Below are 23,738 nucleotides of genomic sequence, written 5' to 3' on the forward strand. Positions count from 1 at the left end.
TATGGTTGCATTGCATGAGTTACTGCGAGCCTTGTAGAGCCACATCAGCCACTATTTACTTGATGCCCAGGATGCTCTAAGGGGATCCTTCTGGTTTGCCCTACTGTATGTGGGTGTGTGATTTCCTGAGATGCAATAATGAGAAGCAGCAGCCTGATCCACCTCTTGTACCATGGAAGCTGATACACAGCCCTCCTTCAGCCCTTCACCCAGCTGCTGCCTCAGAAAATCCATTTGTGATAAGACAGGACAAAAGAAAACAAAAATCCCCCAAATCACAAAGGGTCACAAACGTTAAAAGAAATGAGTCACTTTTCTACAGTTTTGCCAGCGCCTGATAAGTCCCTAGGAGCCTTTCCAGTGACGCTGGTGTGCCCTCTGAAGAGTGATAAATGGCAATGGTTGTAACACGGTGTGAGTTTAAACCAACCCTTATGTCACCGCTTTGAAGTATTTGTTTGAAACACACTTCTAAAAAAAAAAAAAAAGACATTTTTCAAACCTTTCCTGCATAGGTGTGCAAAAAATAACCTAAACAAACAGTAAAATCTGAAACACAAAAAGATAGTCAGGCATTTTGGCAGAGAGCTTAGGTGATGTCAGAAAACAAACCTAAACAGAAATGTTTCTATGGATTTTTGTTCTTTTTTTTTTTTTGAGATCTAATTGGAAACAGATTTTAGCTTTGGATTTAAACATTTCCCTGCAGCATCTACAATGCTGTCCCTGCATCATGCATTTTAGTCTCAAGGAGGATGAGTACGAGGCTATGCAGCAGAGGAGGGAAAAACTCAGCATCCTCCTGCTCATATTATTGCCACAGGTTTAGCCAGCGGTCTTGGGAAAGTCACACAACCTGAATCTCCTGGGTTTTTTACCCAGTAGACTTCAAGGTAAATTACAAAAGCAAAAGAGACTCCTACCCATTGAGCCACATCCTTCTACCCTCATAAATCCAGCAAGCATTTCTAGCTCCACTGAGAGAGAGCTTTGAGGAGGGTGAGGAGCTCAGGGTGGGTTAACATCACAATTGGATGCGCACGGGCTCTTCTCCAGGTGGACCATGTCAGGGAGACTTCTCATTGAGCCCAGGTATCTCATTTCCTGACTCAGTGTGTTAGGGTAAGATCCACTGAGAAAACAAAGACAAGTCTTCCACTGGCTCAAGAGTCTGATTTGATGTGAATCACCCCACAGCCATGTGTTGTGTCCCACAACCTAAAGAAGGGAGCAGGAGCACAGCTGGAGGCAGCGCAGCGGACCAGGACCAACCCTGCCTGTGACAGCCTGCAGTGAGATCATACCAAGTAAAACATAAAACTGCAGCCAAAATGCATGTGCCATATCTGGGAAATGCAGGAATTGGAGCAACTGTGGTACGTGGCCCTGACGATGGCCCTGAAGATCATCCAGAGGATGACAAGTGTTGCTAGAAGTCTTGCTATGGAGTCAATGGACCCAGATCTTTCCATGGTTGGACATGAGAGACAATCAGTATGAACATGACGGCTGTGGCTGGCAGAGGAGTGTTTGCTGTTTGCTTGTTTTCCCAGGAACCAGGAGAGGCCAGCTGACAGCCAAACAGCTCCTCTGCGCGGCAGCTGCCCGGCCAGCACGGATGTGCCACGTGGGATTTCAAAGTGAAAGGCTTAGCTGAACATGGCTAAAACTCCATAGGCACCACCGAAAACAGACCCGTCTGAGAGCAAAGTTTTGGAACTATCAATGGGTTCATGCTGTGCAGGCTGGAGAGGACAACAGTGAGCATCCATGTGCTTATAGAATATTTATTTATCAATGGCATAATAAAATTATCCTTTTTTTTTTTTTTTTTTTTTTTCCCCCGGAAAACGCTCTCTCCACTTTTCCCTCTTATGCTAAAATACAGTCTGGCGGCCCTTCCTTCACCCTCCCTAATAGATCTGTCATCCAAAAGCATACAACTTCAGTATCGATGTAACATTTTGCAGGCAAGGCTACCAGGAGAGGACGGCAAGGAAACTGGCAGCTCCAAAATCAAAAACCCAACACAATAGCCTGCCTCAGTAGCAGCCTCCAAATTTCTGTTTGGGAAGATTATTAAAAAAGCAATTAAATAAAGTTGTCTTCATGCCAGCTGAGATTTCCAGTAATGACACGCAGAGCTGGTAATGGGTGAGCCTAAATGAATGTTAAAGACCTATAATCCCATCGGTGAGGTGTGACACAGTCCCAGGGTACAGTTATTATTTTACACATTTATTTATATATTAATATTTAATAAATAAATCATATATATACATAATTTATATATTAAAGTGTGTCATTAGCCTATGTTCATATCAATGCTCTTTTTTTTTTGATGCTGACCTTGAACTTAAAGAAAGCTTAAAAATATTGATGAGCACTCCTACATTGTTATCTAAAGCCCTCCTTAATTATTTTTAAAAAAAACCCTAAAAATCCTGCATGCTGACAATGATTAGTCAAGTGATGAACTGTCATATTCCGTATTTCCTTGGCTTTTTTTATTCCCTGGGTCTTGCTTCTCACCTGTTTCCAATTTTACCTAAGCGAAATGACACAAACAGTGTCTAATTAACAAACTATATCGCATTACCATTGTGTTAATTGGTTTTTAAAATAAATTGCAGACCCACCCCTTCCTCTGAGGCTTTGAGAGGATCAGCCCTTGCAGTAGGATGGTCCCTTCTCTTGTAGGGATCCTCATTTGGGAACTCCCTGGTCCTGGGGTCATTACAAACATCTCAAAACCCTCAAGTGCAAGTAAAATAGACAATGAAGTGACTCGTGGTGAAGGGATTTTAAAATCAAGCCTCTCCACAGCACTGTCAGCTTTATATGAGAAGAGCAGCAGTATGATATTTATAAATAAAAGCTTAAATTTAAGTGGGTTCTGATCACTCTATAGCATGGTGTGTCCAGAGGCACACAGGTTGCGTGGGAGGTTATGCAGTGTTTGTTTGCATGTTATTACTTTTATTTGAATATTTAAGGAAGACATTTGTTGTATTTTATTTGCTGTTCTGTGTAACAAACTGGCTATGTGTGTACACCAGATTGGTCTAAGGTTTAACCATAAGTGTTACATTTTGTAAAACCTTGCATTTTGATGACTTGTCATGACCCAAGACCATAAACACATATTAACTCAGGAATGGGCATGTACAAGTGAATGGGAAGGTAATGCTCTAGGTCTCTTGCCCCATGTTTTATTTTTGTCAAGCTACCACGGAATGGAAAATAAAATGCAAAGCCCAACTGAGTTTTAAAATAAAACGTCACATTGTTTCAGAGATTACAGGTTCATTCTTGCCTCTTGATATGTTTTTCTCTTCTGTTTGAAGGAACCAGAGAGCATTATGGAATCTGCAGAAGAGTTCATTAATTTTAATGTTGGTAGCTGGTATTTCTCAATTCCCAGAAGTAAAGTCACTCAGTTTCCTGAATCTCTGTTGTGGAAAGAAGCTTCTGTACAAGATCAGTCCGAAAATCTAAGATTATTTGTTGACCAAGATGGTTTTGTATTTTGTATGCAGACTTCAAAGTTGCCTTTTTTTCAGCTGTGCTGAACTTAATTTATTGTATGAGCAAGCATTGATTTCGCAGCTGACGCCTTTATTACAGATAAAGTGGGATATTCTAAGTGGTTTTTCTAGATTTCTTTTCATTCTTAAATAATGTTGTCTGTAGAAGGATGTCGCAGATTTTGTGTATATTACTGTATCAATGCTTGTGCTAGATGTCCAAACAAATCATTGCGATGTGCAACCCATCTGCCTCGGCTGGTGAGTACAGAAAATGTTACAAATTTCATGCTTGACCTTTCTGTAAGAGCTCATTCAACAGTCATTACTTGCTTTTTTTAACCGAAGCCGAAGCAAGTGGAGGCTTTTATCAGCCTGATGTTGTGCTTGATGACAATGACACTGACTGATCTTGTTGAATATGAACCTTCTACCCTGAAGAAGGTGGGACTGCCCTTTCTGTTGTACCCTGGGGAGGTTCAGTCAGCCTGAAAATTAATTCATCCTAATGGGACACCACTGAATTTACTATCATGTGAAACAGGGAAATGCCGAGTCTTCCTCTCCTCCTATTCTGTAGCTGCAGAAACAGAAATGTTAAATGAATATCTGTAATGAATATTAATTTGCTATTCAGCTACAAGTATTTTTTATTGTAATTACAGTGTAGTTTTGTATTGTGCTAGTGAAGGCTGAGTCAATACTTCCCGGCTAGATGAAATGTCTATTTTTGTATGTTAAAATTTTAATTTCCTCTAAGTTTAATCCAAACGCTGAGTTTCTTTCTATTTCTAATACTATTTTTTGTGGAATTGTCTCAAAAATGCTATGATGCTTGATATTTTTGATGGGTTTAACATGAACGTTTTTGGTTTTTCTTTTAAGACTGTATTTAAAGATGTAACATTTCCAAATAGGTTGGGAGACGGAGACCACCGAAACTCAGTGGTCTATTGTATTAAAAAACTGTCCATGATCATATGTTTAACAGGGATCTGCTGTGCTATGGCCAGGAGTGTATTCCACCGAATTAGAATTCTTGCGTTTTCTGGTTTTTAAGTGCTTTTCAATGTAACCTTATTAATTCGTGATGGTATCTTATGCACGTGCTTTCAAAGTCATAACCATGGCTCTAAAATTACTTTATACTTAGTATTTTACAACAACACGTAAACATTTGTTCCAAGTTCAAAATAATTTGTTTATCATTCAGTAAAAGATTAGGAAAGACAGGCTGTTAACCATTCCTATCACTGAGTCAAATATGGATTCCCCTTTCTAATAATCAAATTCCTACAGCTTATCATGGAGTTGTTATTAAAAAGAGCCCAAAAGGTCTTTCAGGCTTTGTGTTGGGTTCTTGGCTATTTCTGTTGTTGTATACTTTTACACATGCCAGTGTGCTGTCTTGAATTGCAGAGCTAGAATACAAGGAAGTGCCATTAAAACCCAGATGTTGAAAAATAGTTGGCTTTTTTGGAATATATGAATGGCTTTAATTATATTACAAGTTCTTATGAATATTCTCTGCAAGTTCACTCCAGCTACCTGGAGGTACCTAAAACTTAGAAATCTGATATGTGTCTGTTCTTGACTGTACACGATATTCCCTGGCATATTTTAGTAGATGTGAAGTACAGTTTAGCACAGCTTAGACTTTTTCCCCTGGCTGCTTTTGATTTTTGGATTAATTGTTTGAATTTAAGTAGTAAGTAGAAAAACTTTCTGCCTTGACAGATTTTAGATCACTTGAAAGAGGAGAAATAGAATTTACATGTCCAGCCTGCAGGTACACCAGTAGCAGAAAGAACATCTCTGAATTACTGGAGAACACAAAAATGTATATCAAGCCATCAGAGGTTCCTCCTAACAGTCCAACATTCACAGCTAAGTGTCCCAAATCAACAAGTTCTTTTGCATCCTTAGGAATGCCCGTGGACTCTTCTCAGTTGTTGCAAGCCAGGAATGTTTTAGAGTCTTGCAAAATTTTTTTGTGATTTTTTTTTATTCATCATCTTTAATTAAAAAATAGGAAACCCCATGCAATTGTTTATTCATTTGTGCTGGGCTGTAAGACTTTATCCTTTAGTGAACACTAAATATTGCACAAGATCAAAGAACTTTTATTGGCTTTGCTGTACTAGTCAGATCTCCAAAGCATGTATCTGAGTTCCGTTTTTCTTTGCCTTGAGTTTTCTCTGATTTCTTTGCCTAGGGTTACATGAGAGAGCCCCCCCAGAGCTAGTGGATACACCTTTACTAGATACAGAAGACAACATGAACTACCGTTTTTTGCCACTAGATTTGGTGGAAAAATACCCTATACTAGTAAACGATGACAATTTGTTGTGGCTGCTTGAGAACACAGCCTTGACAGAGCACAAGCACAGTGAGCTTTGCTTCATAGGTAACTGCTCTGGTTTTTTTTTAATTGCTCTGACACTGTTCTAAATATTTTTTTCTTTTTGTATTAAATTGCTTCTGTCTATCTTCAAGAATACTTCTTTAAAGATCAGAGTCCTTTAATCTTTTGAGATTGTTTCGTTTGGTATCGGTGTCTGCCTGTTTTACTGCCCTGTTTACCGGGCAAGAAACAAAGCCTCTACCAGGTGGCTTCCAGAGCACATGTACCCAAATCTACCCACTTACTGCCCTACTTATGTGGGTGTTATTAATTCAGTGGTTTTCTGAACTAAAATGTGTTAATGGCATCAGGTACCAGAACCGCTGTTAACAATCAATACCTAAGGTAGACAAAGCTTACATGGTGACTATAAATCTCTACTCAATCTTGTAACATTTCACTAGTAAAAAAAATCATGTTTCTTTCATTAAATAATCTTCCAGCTTCAAAAAAAGACACGTGTTTTTTAAAAGTATGGCACAATCACACACCTCCTTCATCAAGTATTATTTCATCCTCTGTGAACTTGGTTAAGATGAGATAGATGTGGAATTGATACAGTTTTGCTCGGCCAGTCCGCTGATGTTGGCCTATGTTTAAATGCAGAGTGGGATGTGACTGTGCTGGGGGAAAAAGCAGACAAGCAAACAGAAAACCTCTTACATGAATCTCTGGGGATGCTATGATAAAAATAACCTAGTGCCGTGCTTCCGCTACTGTTTACAAGCTGTGTCTGGTCTCCTCTAGCACAAACCTTGATTTTAGGATTGTGTTTTCAAAGACAAAGTGTTCCCTGCTGTCCATTTATCTGCTGTGTGTATGTGCCTATATGACTAGTAGTACTGAAGGAGGTAAGAACCTATTTTTGCTAGAGCTGAGCAGTGCACAGAAGACATCAACACACACTTCCTATGTTTCATTTTTAGTTTCAAGTCAATTTTCTTCAGTTAGAGAAGATGTTGCCTGATGACTTCTCCAACATAGATGCCTTGAAGGAAGAAGTTTTAATTCAGGGAATTCCTGAGCTTATAGATGCTATGAAGATCTATAAAGGTAATAGAATGTACATAGCTACATATTTTCTTCCTTATACGCATTGGTTTTAATGTTATCTTGTGAAATGGTAATTATATTGATATGATCAACCCTGAGGTGAGTAGTCTTAGCCACTCGTTTCCATAAATGTTGAAAATAGTGGAAAATACAGTGGTGATTATTAGCCACTGACTTTCTGGGGCACAGTCTTGACTTCCTTTCCTTGCAGATGGACACTCTGCGGTGTCCCCCACCATGGCAGGGGCCAGGGGGAGGCAGGGGGCGGTGGTGTCCCCACCGCAGTCCCTGCTTTACCCCATGGCGCTGGGGCTGCTGGCCAACTGCCCTGATTTCTCTCTGGGACAGCTCTACATGGGCAGCGACCTGGGCAGGAGCCACCTGCACGTCTCCAGCAATGGTGTCCTCTTCCATCATGCCAGGTACACACCCTGCATCCGTAGCACGCAATATCAACATAGCCTTTTGAAAGAACCTTACGTTATCTAAGGGATTTTGTAGTTGAAAAGGACTCCTGTTCTCAGCAGCTTGTCCTTTAGACTTTGTGTTTGTTTTCAGCTAAACTTGAAGGTGACTGCAATTATGCGAGCTGGCGTTCTTCTGGGATATTGTGGGCTGGTAAGCCTAAAATTCCAAAGTAGTATATGTAAACTTTTTAATGATTGCATGTTCTTAAGATTTCCTATTCATCTGGAAAACGCTGCATGGGGTTTTCAAAAGCATCTAAATGCGTGTGGGTACAGGCTTTTCTGAAGTCACAGAAAAGGCACACTGCTACGGCTAGTCCAAGAAAGAGTGTAGACTTCTGAATGCTGTGTTTGAACGTGGTCCTTTGAGACATACTTCTCCATATTGTTAGCATTATTGCTCAGATTTACCATACCAGAGTACTGGTTTAATAAAATCCTCATCGGAGAGTGAATCATTAGCCAATCATTAGCACTTCTTTCCTGAAATAGGTGAAAATGTAAATGTAGAGGTCAGACATCTTTGCTATGGCAGAGAGAAATTTTTTAAATCTGGACACTTGCTAGGTAAGTCATAAAGCTAGCTGTTAAAATATGCTTTTTAATACTCTCTGTTAAAAAAGTGTGTGCCATTTTCTTTCATCTGCTTGTTGTGATTTGAATTAAGAAAACAATCCAGACATTAGGAAAAATTTCTTTAACTAAAGATGGTCAAACATTGGCACAGGCTGCCCAGGGAAGTGGTGGAGTCACCATCGCTGGAGGTGTTTAAAAACCCGGTGTTGATGTGGCACTTGTGGACATGGTTTAGTGGGCATGGTGGTGTTGGGTTGATGGTTGGATCTGATGATCTTAGAGGTCTTTTCCAACCTAATAATTCTGTGATTCAAGCCTGCCACGCAATGAGGTGCTCAAATGCATGTATTTCCATCAACTGTAGATCAAAAAACTACCAGCACCTTTTAATCAACTTTAAATCTAGCACAGACACGTAACACTCAGCCTGTAAAGGGCGATAGAAAGACAACAGGAAGATCAAACACACACCCAGCTCATCTCTGTCCCTAGTATCTTGTCTGCACTTGCTGTTGGCACTAGTGAGTGATCCAATGTAGGGGAAATACCATACTGAAAGCTTTATTCAAAACTACTGCAGATTGTTATTCGACAGCTCCAGTGCAACAGCTTCATTTGCTGACGTTGGATTGTTCAGGATTCTCAATACAAATATTATGTGGAAAGTTATAAGTAAAGCTCAGTGGGTGCAAAAAAAACCCCAAAAACCCCACCAAAACAAAAAACCAAACCTTTTTTAGGAGAATTCTTATTTCCTGACTTGTACTCATTAAAAATAAGCAGCAAAAACATAAAGCAAGGATAAAAGGTTTAGCAATTTCATTTTCTTTTGGATAGGAACTGGCTGGGAACTTGCCAACTTCCTCCCACTGAAAATCTTTCTGAAATCCAAGAGCTCTGTGCTTGTTTGGCAAAAGGGACACCATGTGCGAGCCAATGAAAGATGCTTTAAGATGCTACCTGAAACACCAGAAGCCAGCAGAGAGCAGAGACTATAGTAAGGCAAGAACTCTTTCATTTTAAATTAGAATGCTCAGTGCTGCCTGAACACAATTAATCAGTCAAGGATTTACATCTATTTTTGAGGGATCATTACAGTACAAAAATAACCTGCGGGTCTCACTGACTGACAGTGTTTGTTTTCCAAAGATCTACTGTTATCCTGTTGCTTTATTAACTGACAGTTGCTGATCAGTGAATACTAGAGGAACATCATTAAGTTCTAGGTGAAATACAGAGCATCTACACTGGATTTAGGTAGTGCTATTTATGGTTTTGTATAATTTTACCCGCTAAACTTACAAATTTTATTCATGACTGAATTAATTTGCTGAATCCAGTTTCTTCAAGCTTAGATTGTCCATGTTACTTTCATCCAAACATGCTCTACTTTAATGACAGCAAGGTTTCTTTTGCTCCCACTCTTCTGATGTGGGACTGCTCTTACAATGCTTGCTATCAGACTAAAGAGTCTATTTCTAACTTCCAGCCTAAGTGCATTCACAGCCACATTTTGCTCTTGCTAGAACTGTCCTTGATCTTAAATGCCATTTCCACTTTGTTTTATACCCTCTTTTCCTCTAACGCACCTATAGGAAAATTATGATGCTTCATATCAACCTTTATTGTGGTTTTTTAACAAGAGTTACTATGTTCCCCTGGCCCAGTGATTTTTCTTTTCATGTATCCCTATTTCCCCATATTCATAGAATTTAGGTCAGAAGAGAACTCTGGAGGTCATTTAGTCCAACTCTCTGCTCAGAGCAGGCTCAAGTAGGTCAGGTTGCTCGGGACCAAGAAAAACTTTGAGGATCTCCAAGGATGGAGATCTCAAAGGATGGAGATCCTGCGGTCTTTCTGGACTCCTGTTCCAATAGTTGACTACTCCTGTGCTAATTAAATACATAGACATACATGTCATTTCGTATGTTCCAACTTTTTTCCATCGCCTCTTGGCCTAGCACTTTGTACCTCCAAGAAGTATCTGTCTTTGACTTCTCTACACCCTCCATTAGCTGTAGACAAGATCCTCCTCTAAGCTGTTCTGTCTAAGGCTGAACACAGCTGGTTCTCTCTGCCTCTTCTGTTACGCTTGTGTTCTCCATGAAAGATAAATTTAATTGCTGTGCAAGGTAATCCAGTTGAAACCTTCCCAATATTTTAGACTATACTAGTACTGATTCAGCTGGAATTGGCTCCCTCAGCTACATCCTGCAGTCTTATTCACAGTTCCCTGTTCCGTTGGTGGCTGTCTCTTTGTGATCAATGACAGTAAGACGTCCCCTTGCCCCATCCGAGTACGAGGTTCCTGGTTCAAATTTCAGCTTGTAGGATCCCAACTGGACTTCCTGTTGTTTATTTGTAAGTCTGGCTTCTTGGGCGGTGACCTTACATCCAGCTTACTCCACCTTCAAGGTCCTCCAAATCTTTCTGTAGGGGATGATTATCCTTCCCATTTTGAGCCTCCAGCATCTTTCACCAGAACAAGAGGCAGAGGCTGATGTTCAAAGTATTATTCCCTGCCCCATGCAATAGGTGTGTATGCAGAAAGGAGCAAATCTTAAATTCTTAGAGGGAATTACAACCCTTGAGAAAGAGGGTTTGATCTTGAAACAGCAGCTAATGAATTCTGGGTCATTATTGTGCAGCCTGTTGGATACCACATGCTAGAAAAAAACAAACCCTGTGGCACAAACATCTAAGCAGTAAATGATCCTTCAGTTGTACATATGTTGTGGAAAGTGGATTGTCCATTACAGTAGCTACATCAGACAAGCATAAGTTTGTTCATGGTTTAGAGATAGTAGGATCTGTTTGTGTCATTATCCAGCCCCATAAATAACTTCTTTAAGAGTGTGACTTGCCTGTATCTTCCGTAAAGGCTATTTTAAGGAATAAAATCCTTCATGTTGGAGCCCTTTGAAAAGTTGGGGGGTACTTAACAACTTCTTTTGAATGCAAATGTGTTTTGATTTTCCTAAAACAGTGTCCCAGGAATGACTGACTATAAATAGTAATCTGAAATACAGTGTTAATTATTTTGACAGAAACTTTTCCAGATCTTTGTTGCCACACTAAGGTAAGATGTGGGGCTGAACCCAGAGCAAAATCTATCCAAAGCCGTTATGATATATCTGCTCTCTGTGCTCTTTGAGTCTTACACCTGCCCTGATACTGTCACCTTCAAAGGAAATAACAAAGTGATGCTTCTTGTGAGGATGGGATTCAATGCAGCAGCTCTGTTCCAGGTTGCCCTGGAATTCCACTATCTTCACGCTTACTGACAAGTTGAGTCTTCACCTTCAAAGACCTTTCAGTCAGACCTTCGGAAGCAAATTATTTCTGTCAGTGGCAACGAAACAGTATACTTAGGTTCACGTACCTGAGGTGACATAAACGTGCCTGCTCAGCAGAGCAAACATCACCGTGCTGCTGCGTATGGCCTTCTTGCTGTTACTGTTTTTAAAGCTAGCCAGGAGAGGCGGTTTGGCTGCAGTGTGGATGGACCAAGTTGCCCACTACTCTGACATTACAGCCTGACTTGCCTTTCGCTCACAGTTGTGTATGAGCCCTAAAAAAACCCCCATGAGCGTTCCAGCTCTGCATGCATAAAGTACGCTCTATTACTTCAGCATCTCAAAGAATTATTATTTGCAATATTTTGATGTAAAATCTCGTATCATATTAACTTGGTATCTACAATAAAATCATTACAGTTGTTTCAGATGTCACCTTTCCATTTGTTACCCCATCTCTGGATGCAGACTGGGCAGCAAAGGTCTCCGCGTGCTCACCGCATCAGATGGTGAGGGTTTATGTAGGAAGTAACTGGTACGAAACTTTCTTACAGTCTTTACTGAAGGCATGGTAATCAATGAACTTTGCGTTGCCTGCACATGAACCTTCCTAGACACAATTCATAACTCTATAGACTAGAATCTATACTTCTAGTCGTAAGAATTGAGAAGGGTTATGACCTGAAAACTTGGAATTATCAGAGCTTCACGTGTAGACTGAGCATTTTATACTAAGGGAAGTAAGCTCAAATACCTGAAAGAAATAAATCTTGGACTTCACAATAAAGTCACAATAGAAGTAGTTTGTCTAATAGTGAAAGTAAACTTCATGGAACTGGTTTAATTCTTTCACTGAGAAAAGTAAAAGGCCTGTTCGGATTTCTTTCTCTCTGTACCTAACACCTGAAACATGGTCTCAATGTACTTTTCTTTCTGTAGTACCCAGAGCTGTTGTCAAATGACAAGAAAGTCTGTTGGATCACTATTGTCAAAGTCTTCTAATCCATGGAGGTGGGCAAATGTTTCGACATGTTCTCAACTTTCTAAGACTTGGGAAATTGCTTTCACCAGCTGAATTTAAGCAAGCAGAGTGGATGTGTTTCTTTTATATTATTAAATGGCTGCAGGGGAAGCAAACATGGGGATCTGTTTTCTATCTTCACAGAAATATTATCCAAAAGAATTAAAACTTTTCATTTTAGCCCTGAAGTAAACTGTTCTATCTAAACATAAATTACTGGGATTTAGAGATTGAGAGATGCTTTTGTTTCAGTGCGTACGCCTTTACTGATTGATATGACGGACACTTGTACTGCAGGGTATATCACAGACTGGTGCATTGTATGCACACCTTTAGCAAAAAGGGAATATTTTTTAATTTATTGATGAGATCATTGCATCCCTTTTCAGATTTTTGTGGGGTTATTTTATGGCAGGGCCAGCAGTCTCATTAGTTCAGCTGAAAAACACTCCATCTGCCCCCTCTGCTGGTGTCTCTGTTCTAATGTTGAGAAATGTGTCTTCCACAACTGCAGTGGCACAGGAACGGAGGAACATGGGATGCTTAAAGAGGAGAGGGCACTCTTCCTCCATATGCATATCAGTCTATTAGGTCTCTAAATTTTATCAAATATCAGAAATTGAGATGGCTTAAAACACCGATCTCCCAAGGATAACGTTTTTCACTGTGTTTAGCTTGCTCCTGACGCTGCGCAGAACTGACCCCTTGGTGATACTGTTTCTTGTAGCAGTTTCCCTGGGACTGATGCTCCTGCCACAACTACGTGTTACCTGGCATCAGAAGATCTTTTGGTCTCTTCAGTCCTCGAAGCAGAATATCTTCACTGCAGATCACCAGATGATCTGGTCATTTTTAGCACATTGAGCACATTTCCAAGAGGAGTATGTGTGTTCATTCCTTTCCCCAGGGCCAATAGAAATGTTATGCCAGTGGTGTCTTTGATACAATAACCACCGCTTGCTTCCATGACTGTCATCAAAGGCAGAGGAAGCCAGATGTCAGACACTGCAGCCATGTATACAAGCAAACTAAGTATGTCTGGAACACTTCTGGGCACTGAGGCCAGCCGCCCTTCTGCTAGTGATCTGCTTTAACCCCCAGAGATGGTGACTTCACTCCTCCCGACCACCGCAAACAGTCCCAGGAACATCCGAACAGCCCAACCTCACCTGGGAATTGGTGGAGGGGGGTAAATTGAGTAGGACTAAGGACAACACTAATAGCTTACTAGCAGAGACAATCATACTCTAGGGCTAAGAACATTTCTGGGAATGGTGGATGGCCTAGTGGCCCATCGAACCTGTGAACCCTCTTTATGGGTTTCCCTATGGAAAATGCCATGGTGGATGTTCCACATGAACCCGTCATGAGTGTCACAGAGCAGAGGAGGATTCCTGCTTCTCAATGTCAGGTTTTATCATCAATATCTATGGCTAATTAAAGGTAAAAAAAAATAAAAGAGGGGTCAGAGATTTTCACTTAACTGGTAGAAGGGCAGTAGCTGAAAAAGTATTGAAAACTGCAAGTTTCAAAAAGACTGAAGGGTGCTGCTGAACACCTCTGGCTTAGGAGCTCAATTATTTTGCCTGCACCTTTTCAAAAGTGTGCCATCTATTTTGGGATTCCTGACATAAAATTCAGACTCCATGGAATTCAACAGAAAGACTTCTAGCCATTTCAATAAAACCACTTTTTTTTCTCATTGTTTGAATGATGAATGTGAAACAGGAAAAAAAAATTGGTTTGGCTACTTTTCAGTATTTAAAATGATAGACTATTTGCCTGTTAAAAGAAAAATCAGTTCTGTGAGTGCATTTTTATTTTGTGTGGTGACTGCCTGAGCTTCCAAAATTATATATATATTTGGAAAAGATAACGTGTTAAGATTGTTTCACAGTGATTTTACAATTCAGTTTATTTGCAGCGTAAAGAGAATGGCCTCTCTTTTGTCAAGAAGCAGAGGAGTACCAGATCCCTTCTCTTTTAGAGGCCCTTTATTGCTTCAATGCATACTGGTAGATAAAAATTCTCTTTCTTTTTTTCTGTTGTATAATGTCCTTTCATCTGACCTAGCAGTGTTTGTCCTTTGAAAGGAGCACAATTTTCTCATTTCCTTCTGAAACACAGCTACTGGAGGCTGAGCAATTCCACCACCTTTTGAGCCACGTTTTTCCCATGAGTTATTTGGGTACTGGAACAGAAACAGAATAGACCTCAATCACCTCTCCAGTAACCAAGGAAAAATGCAACTGTTTCTCCAAAGACTTGTTTCTCCATTGCTGACAACTTGAAAAATAAGATTGGATGTTTTTCTAAAAGACATTTTGGTATTAAAACAGGAATTAGTATTCAGCATTACTGAAGACCAGGTCTCACAATCGCAGTGGTCTTCTCTGGCCTTATAAAATCTGTGGCTCTGCAAACACCACTGTTTTCTTCTCTACTTGCCCACTAGAGGGACGGACAAATTGTTAAACCACAGGCCTCTTAGAAAGTCCACAGAACTGAGACATTTCAACTCCTGAACGCAGAGCACTTCAGAAGATGACCTAGCATGGACCTTCTCTTCAGTATTGTTCTGAGCGAGCTCTAGTAGAAGTCAGTGGATTCTTACTTAGGCTGCTCAGAGGCCGTTTAGGCATTTTAAAGTCAAAGTATATCCCTTAAAATCTTCCCAGAAGATCATCAATCACCACAGCAGGTTCTGAAATACCAACGCTATGGGCTGCATCAGGATTTCCAGCTTTGTTTTACTGCCACGAGCAGTAGTAGGACGCACTAGTGGTAGCTACTGGTGTCCCACCAGTGGTGGCGGCAGCTCCTAGATTTCTGTGACGAAGAAATCCTAAATGTCATTCACCCACTTCCCCATCTCAGTGTAGAAGCCTGAGCTCACATTCCTACACCTATAGAGAGAGAGGAGGATGTCAGAGGAACTCTGAGGCACTCTACAGGGGCATGACAACATTTTACATTCCCTAGGAGGGTTTAGCTGAGGACTAGCGCTACTCTAGCACAGAGTCCTCCACCGCTCTTTAGTGTTTTCCCAGCAGGGAAGGCGTCAGCATTTCTATCTCATACGCCAAAGGCCTCTAACAAAGTCGAGCAATTGGGGATTGGTCCCTAGAGCTCTTTGCTAGGTCACTGGTCAGCTCCATAGGTGGTCGTAGCCAATCTCTGTCTGTCAGAGGCAGAGAGCAGCAGCCACTCTGTGCTTCCAGAGTTTCTTCACCTTTTCAGAAACTGCCGTGCAACTCAGGCAGTCACTGCCAGGAGCTGAGCTTCTTAAGCAGAATCAAGATTCAGTTTTGAAACCATGAATGTAGATGGTTGACCTGGATCTGACTAGCTTGCTCCCCAAAGTGTCTAGAACCTCTCCATTAAAAAAAGAGAGGGAAAAAAAGCCATCTAAAATGGATGTCAAGAAGACATGGCTTGGGCTGATCAGCAAGGCTTACATAAATCCTTGGATCAAGGTTTTGTGACTGCTGGAACAGAGACAAGGAATCATTTTTGCCTCCTGTGTATCTGCAGCACCTCTTCAGAAATTCTCGTCACAGGTGGGTGGTGAAAACTCCTGGTACTTTGCTACCCTCATATTCTGTGCTAGTGATAATTGTGAACTCCTTCCATTCTCCAGTGGCTTAAAAGTAGCTCGTGACAATAATGAACGTGATATACACAGATCCGATGGTGACGGGAACTCCTGGCAGCTCCTGTTACAGTTTGACTGGATGTTGCCCCTGGAAAAAGTTATTATTATTTGTAAATATTTTTCTAGATTATGGATTCAAAATAATTAATTGCACAATGGAGGTTCTTTTCCATTAGAAGATTAAGTGTTGTGTCTCGGAATGAAGAGCGTGAGTTCAGCAAAGTCCCAAGAGAAGTAAGATTTGGTTTTCAGACTGTGTTGCCATAAAGCACTTCTAAAAGCAATTTGAAATAGAAAAGTGACAACTTTAAGTTCCCCAGTACTGTTTTGCTTTTTTTTTTTTTTTTTCTCTGCAAAATCAGCTACAAAATGAGTCTTGGAAAACTCTCTTTATAAAAAGACAACGTCTTCATTTTAAAAAGCCAGGTTTTGAGCATCGAGAGAGAATGGCGAACAGAAATAGACATCGTGTTTGCATATCGCAGGAACAGGAGAGAGCTCCTTCTATAAAGAGATAGTTTAGGTGGAGATCCACACTTAATTCCACAGGAGATTTCAAGCCAGGGTGCTTTATTTCTGGCTTTTATTTCTGGTTTTATCCAATGACTGTATGCTGTAAAGTCATGTGGTCAAGGTCCTCTGGTCTGTGTTAGCTTGATTTAAACTCCACAAGCCTATATTCTTTTAGATTCTTCTTTTGCTCTTGTGGTTTGCATTGCTGGTTACTCAGGGAGTACCTGTCCCCGAGGGTGGGAAATGTTTTCATGTAGGCTTCGGCGTGTCTTGGAAACTGGGGCACCTTGCTGAGTCGCAGGAGATTTGGGTTCTGACCCCTCTGGGCAAGGAGGACCTCAAAGCCAGATCTCCTGGTTCCTCGGTGGTAAGATGGGAGCAGCAAGCTCAAGCAGTGCGCTGGGGCAGGAGAGTGTCCTGCAGAAACTCTGTCTAGTCTTTGGAGGCAGGGGAAGGGGGACAAGTTCTTCCTGCTCAAGTGTTTGAATGCTTTTAGTCCTTGTTTGAAACCAGCAGCTGGAAGTTGCCACCGGTCTGCTAGAGAAAGGCAGCATGAAGGTGCAGCCTCTGCAGTATTTACATGCTGATATCAAACTGCTCTGCCCTGTAGCTTAACACTGGTGCAGCTTGCTTTAACTTGCCAAACCGTCGTCTTGTGCAGAACGTGCTGCTGTCAGTTCAACAGCCAGAACTATCTTAGCTGTGGTGGTAGCAGGGATGTTGAGGTGCTGCTTGTGTCTATCTTTGGGTTCAGCAAAATTCAGTGAGAGGGGCTGAGGTGATTCAGGACAGCGTAACATCAGCACTGAGTTATCAGGGCAGGGTTTGAGAGCCTTAAGGCACCATGTCCAACACAGAGGTGAGAATGCATTTTCCAGGGTTAAGAACTTAGTCCTTAAATGCTTGTATTATAACGAGTAAAATACCTCAGTTATTAGGAAAGGCAAATCTTATAATTCCTTCTGTATCAATTAGAAATAAGAACGTTTCACTGTATTTTTAGATGTACTCATGTACACCTATAGATTCCAGAAAACGCTGTACTAATACATGGAGTAATACAAAAGATCTGAAGGGAAAGCAAAAGACCAGTGGGGCAGAGTATTCCAAGACGATTTTGTGGGCTAAAGGGATAAAGCGTGGGAATACATGTGGAGGATACGACGTACCCTCGGGCAGCCTGGTAAACTCCAGCTATTACAAACGCTTGGTAAGCCCTCCAAGGAAGAGAGGAATGAGAATCAGTTTAGCAAAGAAAGTGGAAAGTAAGGACTTGGCAAGTCACATCCAGAAGTTAATTTCCCTGGTAAAGGAATAGGGCTCAGTCAGCTCCAAGAGGTGTGATTTTTCAGCACGTGAGAACGTCTGAGGGTTGTATCTCCAAGAGTGTGCCTCGGTGCCAGGCTCCCGAAAAGGACAGAGGTGTCAAAGCTCCTCTTGCCCCTGCTCCCGGGAAAACAAGCTTTACAATTCAAGGAAACAATCACATTACCCAGTATGAAGTTGGGGCTGAAGGAAAGCAGCTGGAGTGATACGTGTTCACATAGAGTTTACCAGTTACTCCAAGTGCTAGAACGTAGCGATTCAGCACCACTAAAACCACTCCTGCAGTAGGAAATGATGCTGAGAATACGAACAGGGAGCAACCAGAAGGTAAATGACTGCTTTGTGATTGCTGTTTTCACAAATGATGTGTTTAATTAACTACCCAACTTGTGTAAACAAGATACTTTGATCACGCTGATGAATTTCAGTGGCAATTTCAAGATTTTCTTGTTCTTCTGCTCACAGGATGCTTTCCCAGTGAAGGAAGAGAGAACACCTTGCAAATGAAACTCATCACTCTGAAAGACGGTGAGTTGGTTGCCAAGTGTTAAGCAAGGGCTGGATTTTACTGCTCGTCTATGCAGAGTTTAGTACTAAAAGTGTGTTTGCCAGAAAGGGGGAGCAGCTTTTAGATTCACTGGCATTAATGAATGGTGCTTTAATTGGCTCATTGTTACTCTGCCTTTAGAGCTGTGTGGGGAACAGTGAAGCTGGTTTGATGTGCTTGAGTCATCCAGTTAGATACAGAAACCTGTCACTTAGCACAAAGACCGAAATATTTTTATGCCAAACCCAGAAGTTTCTACAGAAATGTGTAGAAGTGACAAAGATTTATCTGATTAGCCAAGGTACTAAGTGCAAACTCAAGAAACCTCAGTGGAAAGCCTCAGTCCGAGACTTCTTCTAAGAAGGGTTTGATTCACCCTGCACTGCTTCCACCTTGGGTAACGTGGCAGGTTTTCACAGGATAGTTGGCAAAGCAAAATGTATTAACAATGTTTGGGGATGGTTTTGTTCCCATAGCACTGCAAGCCAGGGTATTATTTTCCTAGAAAAAAAAAAACCAACAACCCTCTTTCATATTGCATGAAAGAATCCTGGACTGAATTGTGCTTAGGTTCCATTAGGCTGAGCGTAGTGGTTGCTCTGTCTGAATTTTCCATGCAGAAGAGGGAAGTAGAGAAGAGCTATAATGTTATACCTAAGTTTGCACATTATTTGTGTAAAGGTTGTCATTTACTGTCCCGTGGTGTTTCAGCTTTCCTGGGGAAGCATCACATCAGCACAAAGACAGAACGAGGTGTAACTTTAAAGAGAAGATGACAATAGTGTGGTGTTTCAGAATCAGAATGTTCAGAATGGTAGGGGTTGGAAGGGACCTCGAGAGATCATCTAGTCCGACCCCCTGCCAGAGCAGGCTTATCCCATTACTACTGATCCAGGCTTTGCTGTCAAACTCAACCTGTATCCCTCCACAGAAACAACGGACAGCGAATAAACCCGATGTTGTTCTGGCAGACCACAGAAATGTAGGATTGACTCTTAAAGTTGAACATCCAACTGGTTTCAGGCAGTGATGACTTTTGCACAAGCAGCAAAGAGAGCATTGTTTGCAGCACTCTGCTGGACGCACCCAGCTGGGTGCTCCAAAGGTTCCAGCACTCTCCAAAGGTGCGGAATCATAAATAGCTCCAGGATCTTGCTGCAGAGGTTTTTGGTATGAAAACTGTTCTCTCTGTCATGGTTTGTGGTCAGTTCTGACTAGCTGAGGTTATCGCAGCCAAACCCCTGCTTACATTTAATCCTTCAAAGCAGCCGGGCAGCAGCTGCCTGACCTAGTGGGTGCCTTCAATATTTATTGGTGAAGCTCTTTAATGCATCAGGAAAGATGCAATGGTCTGAACTCCATGTTCAGTTTTTATTCAGGCAAAGACACTGAGCTGAGGTTTGAATGCTGGCTGTCAGGACTCAGGTGCAGGAAAGCCTTGGACAGGAACGGCACTAAAGAGGCCAAAGGCTGGATGACTGAAATGGTGAATGCTGAAAATACAGCCTTTTTTTTCTTTTTTTCCTAAGGCAATTGTGTTCTTTCAACTGTTCCTTGTAGATAGAGTTTTTCTTACTTTTGCTCTGTCGCACAAGGAAATATTCTATGCCAGAGTGCCACTTTTTCCTGACCAATGGCATCCTGGACTCAGTAGGGCAGAAGGATCCCAAAGAAATCACAGCCAAAGTCGGGACCCTTGTGAACGGGCTTTGGGTAGGTACAAGCTCCTGCCAGCCTGGGTGAGCCATGGCCACTCGGCTTCCTCAGCCTGCCAGTGGGGTGGCAGGAGTCAGAAACTTGGCTCATCTGGGAGCCACAGCTGTGGGGACGGCTTCAGCTGGACAGTCCCTCAGGTCCAAAGAGGAGCATGGGGCTGCTCAGCACCAGGGGCCGGGAGTCTTTCCAGCTGCCTTTCTTAAAACCAAGGGTACCCCTGAAGAGGGTGAGCCAGCCCCAGGGAGTCTTGAGACTCAGGCACCCTGGGAGCGGGGAAGAGGTCTGGCCTCCTGCAGCATGTCCTGCCCCCGGCGCCTCGGCAGCCTCCCCCTGCCTGTGCGCTGCAGTGTGCTTTGCTGGGGGGCGGCAGGAATAAAGGCTTATCCTCAAGAGGCCAGGAATTTCTGGGGGTTTTTAATTTGCATGGGAAGTAGCGATCCCACCCCACAGCCCCTCCCCAGCATTCCCACACTAAGAGCTCCAAACAGAAGCATTTTTCTTCTCTGCTGGGAGAGGAGAATGGTATAAGGATGTGGGAGAGCTTGTCCTTGCATTTTCCTCTGCTAGTGGGTGTGTGCGACTGACTCCAGCCCTGCTACCTCACTCCGATCCTTTCTAACCTTACTAATCATTAATCCTGGCCAAGCCTGGACCAGGAACTTCTCCATCCAAAAAGTGACTTCACTGACACAGGCAGTGTTGCTGTCTGGGCCCTGCAAGCACACCTGCCTGTGGATATGGATCTGTCGTGTCTTCAGATCCAGCAGATCACACTGGGGGAGTTTGTTGCTGAGGTACTGAACACAGTGTTTTAAAGGAAATCAAAATGTGCACGGAGGGCTGCTTCAGTGGGTGGATGTAAGTAGCATTTGCCACCAGGCGATGCTGTAGGGCTGAGCTGCTTTTTGATTCCAACTGCTGTTGGCTTTCTGTTTAAACTAGTTGACTGTTCCCAGTGACTTAAGGGAGGGGTCAGACATTTTACAGTATAAAGTGACTAATGTCATGTATAGTCTTAATAGGAGTTTAAAAATTCTGCTGCTCCTTTAGGCAAGTGCCCACAAAAAGCTGGCAAAAGCCATGGCGGGTTGTTAAGAAATGGAAGAGAGGGGGATGCTGCTGTCCTGCTGTCAGCGGGTGGCTGAAGGGTTTGTGCTTTTTCAGTTCACCCTGCTGCTGGCATGGAAGTACAGCCACTGCCTCGACTCGCTGCTCCGGAGGGGGTTTGCTAGATTCGTCCACTGCTTTGCTTGGAAATGTAAGTTACAGAACATTAACAAAAAGCTGAGCCAGGTACTTTTTGAAATGTGTTTGTTTTCCTGGGGCAGGCAAGGGGAGCGTACACACCTCACCTGCTGATTAAGAACAAGCCCTTTTGCTCAGCCTCTTTTTAACAGCGACTTTTAGTGAGGAATCCTTGTATCTGCCACCTTCTTCTGTCCTTTCATGTCTTTACTAGTGGCCCACAGGGTTTATTTAAGATGACGATGCTTTCACAAGACAAGGCTGTAGCTCTGCCCCAGGCAGCTCCTGTCTCTCTCCCTCTGCCTGGAGGGTCAGGCTGGTTTTCCACCCATGACCCAGCCTTCATCTCGCTCCTCGCTGGGGCTACACTGGGTGACTCCCTGGCACTGTGTTAGAAAACACTGGGCCAGCAGCTGGGCAAAGGCTTGTTCCTTCCCCAGAGCCTTATTTAGGCAAAATATGCTCACATATTTCTTAATATGATTTGCCCAATAAAATCAGAATAATAATCCAAGCTTTAGAGAAGTTGCTTCATGTTTTATTTTAAGCACGTCCTGCAGACACGGCTCATTGCTGTTCCTGTTTTAAAACCTCCACTGCTCTGGGGAGGAGAGAGCTGACACCTCTCCTCCTGTGAACTGGAGTGAGGCACCGTTGGTTTCACCCTGTCTAACCTACCTGATGAGAAAAACATTATTTCAGCCCCCCAGCCCCATTCCAAGAGGGCATCGAGATGCCCCAGGGACAGCTGCTTGTCTCGGCTTGTGCCTCTTTCCTCTTCTTCAGCCCAGGTGCCCAGGCTGAAATCAAGATACAACGCAAACAAGATGCATATAAAGAAAATAACCTTTATTAGACAAATCAATAAAACCCTGAAAAAACAATGTCAGGTAAACATCACTAAAGGTTTTTCCAGCAATGCAGAAACCTTTGAAACAGAAATCCAGGAAGTTTCACGTTCCTCTTGTTGCATTAGTAAATTCTCTCCCTCCTCTGATGTGAGCTATTGCTGTCGTGACAGCCTCAAAGTCTTCCATTAATTCAGCAATTATTTCAAAATAGCAACTTCTGAAATCTTCCCTGTGCAACTGTTTCCCACACAATTTTGTACAAAGGTGTCAAACTGTGTTCTCTTTGCTATCTGCAAGAACAAGGCTTAAAAACCATCCAGCTTATTAAAAATAAACAAGAGTTGGATATACAGTACAGGAATTCCCCAACTTGAAGGAACGCGGTCGGTACACTGAGGGTAGCTTGGGTGGGTGCGAGGTTTAACATCAGAGTGGACAGCACTGCGCTGCCAAGGGCCAGCAGTTAACCTGCAGTTAAGTTCCTGCTCCATCTTCTGCCTCAGGCTGCATGGGACACCATTGCCCCCAGCCCTTGCGAGCACAAGTTACAGGAGTAGAGAGGAGTTTGGCATCAAGTAACAACACTTTCTGAAAATGCTCATTTTTGTTTCCTCCAAGAACAGGGCAAGGGGGCAAAGCCACACAGGGAGCTTTGATGGTACTGGTGACCAGGCCACCAGGGAACCCAGGGCACATTTGTCCCTCTGTGCTCCTTCAGACAACATCCACTTAAGGTTCAGCACTAGAATCAACCCACTGGGCTCAAAACCTGCCCACCTCACGTGCCACCACCATCCAAAGCTCCTCAAACAAGCCACAATGGTGGGGCTGAAGCACCCAGCAAGGGGCTGAGTCAGAGGTGAATCCAGCAGCCAGTCCCTGCCACCCCAAAACCCGGGGCGCTGCTGGGACGAGGCACGCTGGAGTTTTAACTTTGCCACTCACGCCCTGTGCAACTGTGACCTGTCCCCATGAGGAGAGAGAGGGGACTCGCTGCTGGGACAGTGGCTACATGGGGTAAACGGCTTAAACTGGAGCCGGGAACGGTGGTGACTTGTGCCTCCCGCCCTCTCCCTTCTTGTCACTCCTAGCCCCCTCTCTGCTGGCTGCTCTGGACTCCCCCTTCTGCCTCGGCCTTCCTGCAGTGGCAGGGAAGTCCCCACGTGGGGATCCGTCCCCTCCCTGGGGACCGTGCTCAGGGCTCACAGGGTTGAGCTAGCAGCTGGTTAGCGCAGAGATGGCACAGGGAGACACGAAGAGCTGACAGGGGGTTAAGGCAGAGATAAGCTCAGCACTAAGGCACTGGAAGAATCATCTGAAGAGACAATTCACTGTAACAATGAAATTACTTTTATTAAAACAGTAGTGTTAAGCCAAGAAAAATAAATTATTGCTATGATAGACATATTTAGAACATGAGGAAGGATGTTAAATCTTGAGCTCCAGGTCACTATAACCCTGAAACAGAAAGTTACACTACTTCTCTTAAATACCTCGGTTTCTCTTCATGCCCTTCCAAAAACTTTATAAAATGTGCAGCT

General features: G+C 42.7%; 1 protein-coding gene across 1 annotated transcript; it reads left to right on the plus strand.

Annotated features, from left to right (window-relative positions):
• Positions 1-1,353: 1,353 nt before the first annotated feature.
• On the plus strand, positions 1,354-23,411 carry KCTD19 (potassium channel tetramerization domain containing 19). Its single transcript, XM_086468818.1, is given in 23 exon segments — positions 1,354-1,494; positions 3,348-3,554; positions 3,556-3,646; positions 5,272-5,370; positions 5,373-5,420; positions 5,743-5,934; positions 6,865-6,984; positions 7,196-7,406; positions 8,865-8,935; positions 8,938-9,024; positions 11,792-11,889; positions 12,263-12,302; positions 12,305-12,404; positions 14,276-14,359; positions 15,985-16,109; positions 17,643-17,822; positions 18,304-18,366; positions 19,409-19,509; positions 19,915-19,994; positions 19,996-20,098; positions 20,860-20,895; positions 21,266-21,394; positions 23,289-23,411. Coding segments are annotated over 23 exon segments (2,529 nt in total).
• Positions 23,412-23,738: the final 327 nt, after the last annotated feature.

This window comes from Leptosomus discolor, chromosome 8 (genome assembly GCF_034619465.1).
Source record: "Leptosomus discolor isolate bLepDis1 chromosome 8, bLepDis1.hap2, whole genome shotgun sequence".
Taxonomy (NCBI): Eukaryota; Metazoa; Chordata; class Aves; order Leptosomiformes; family Leptosomidae; genus Leptosomus; species Leptosomus discolor.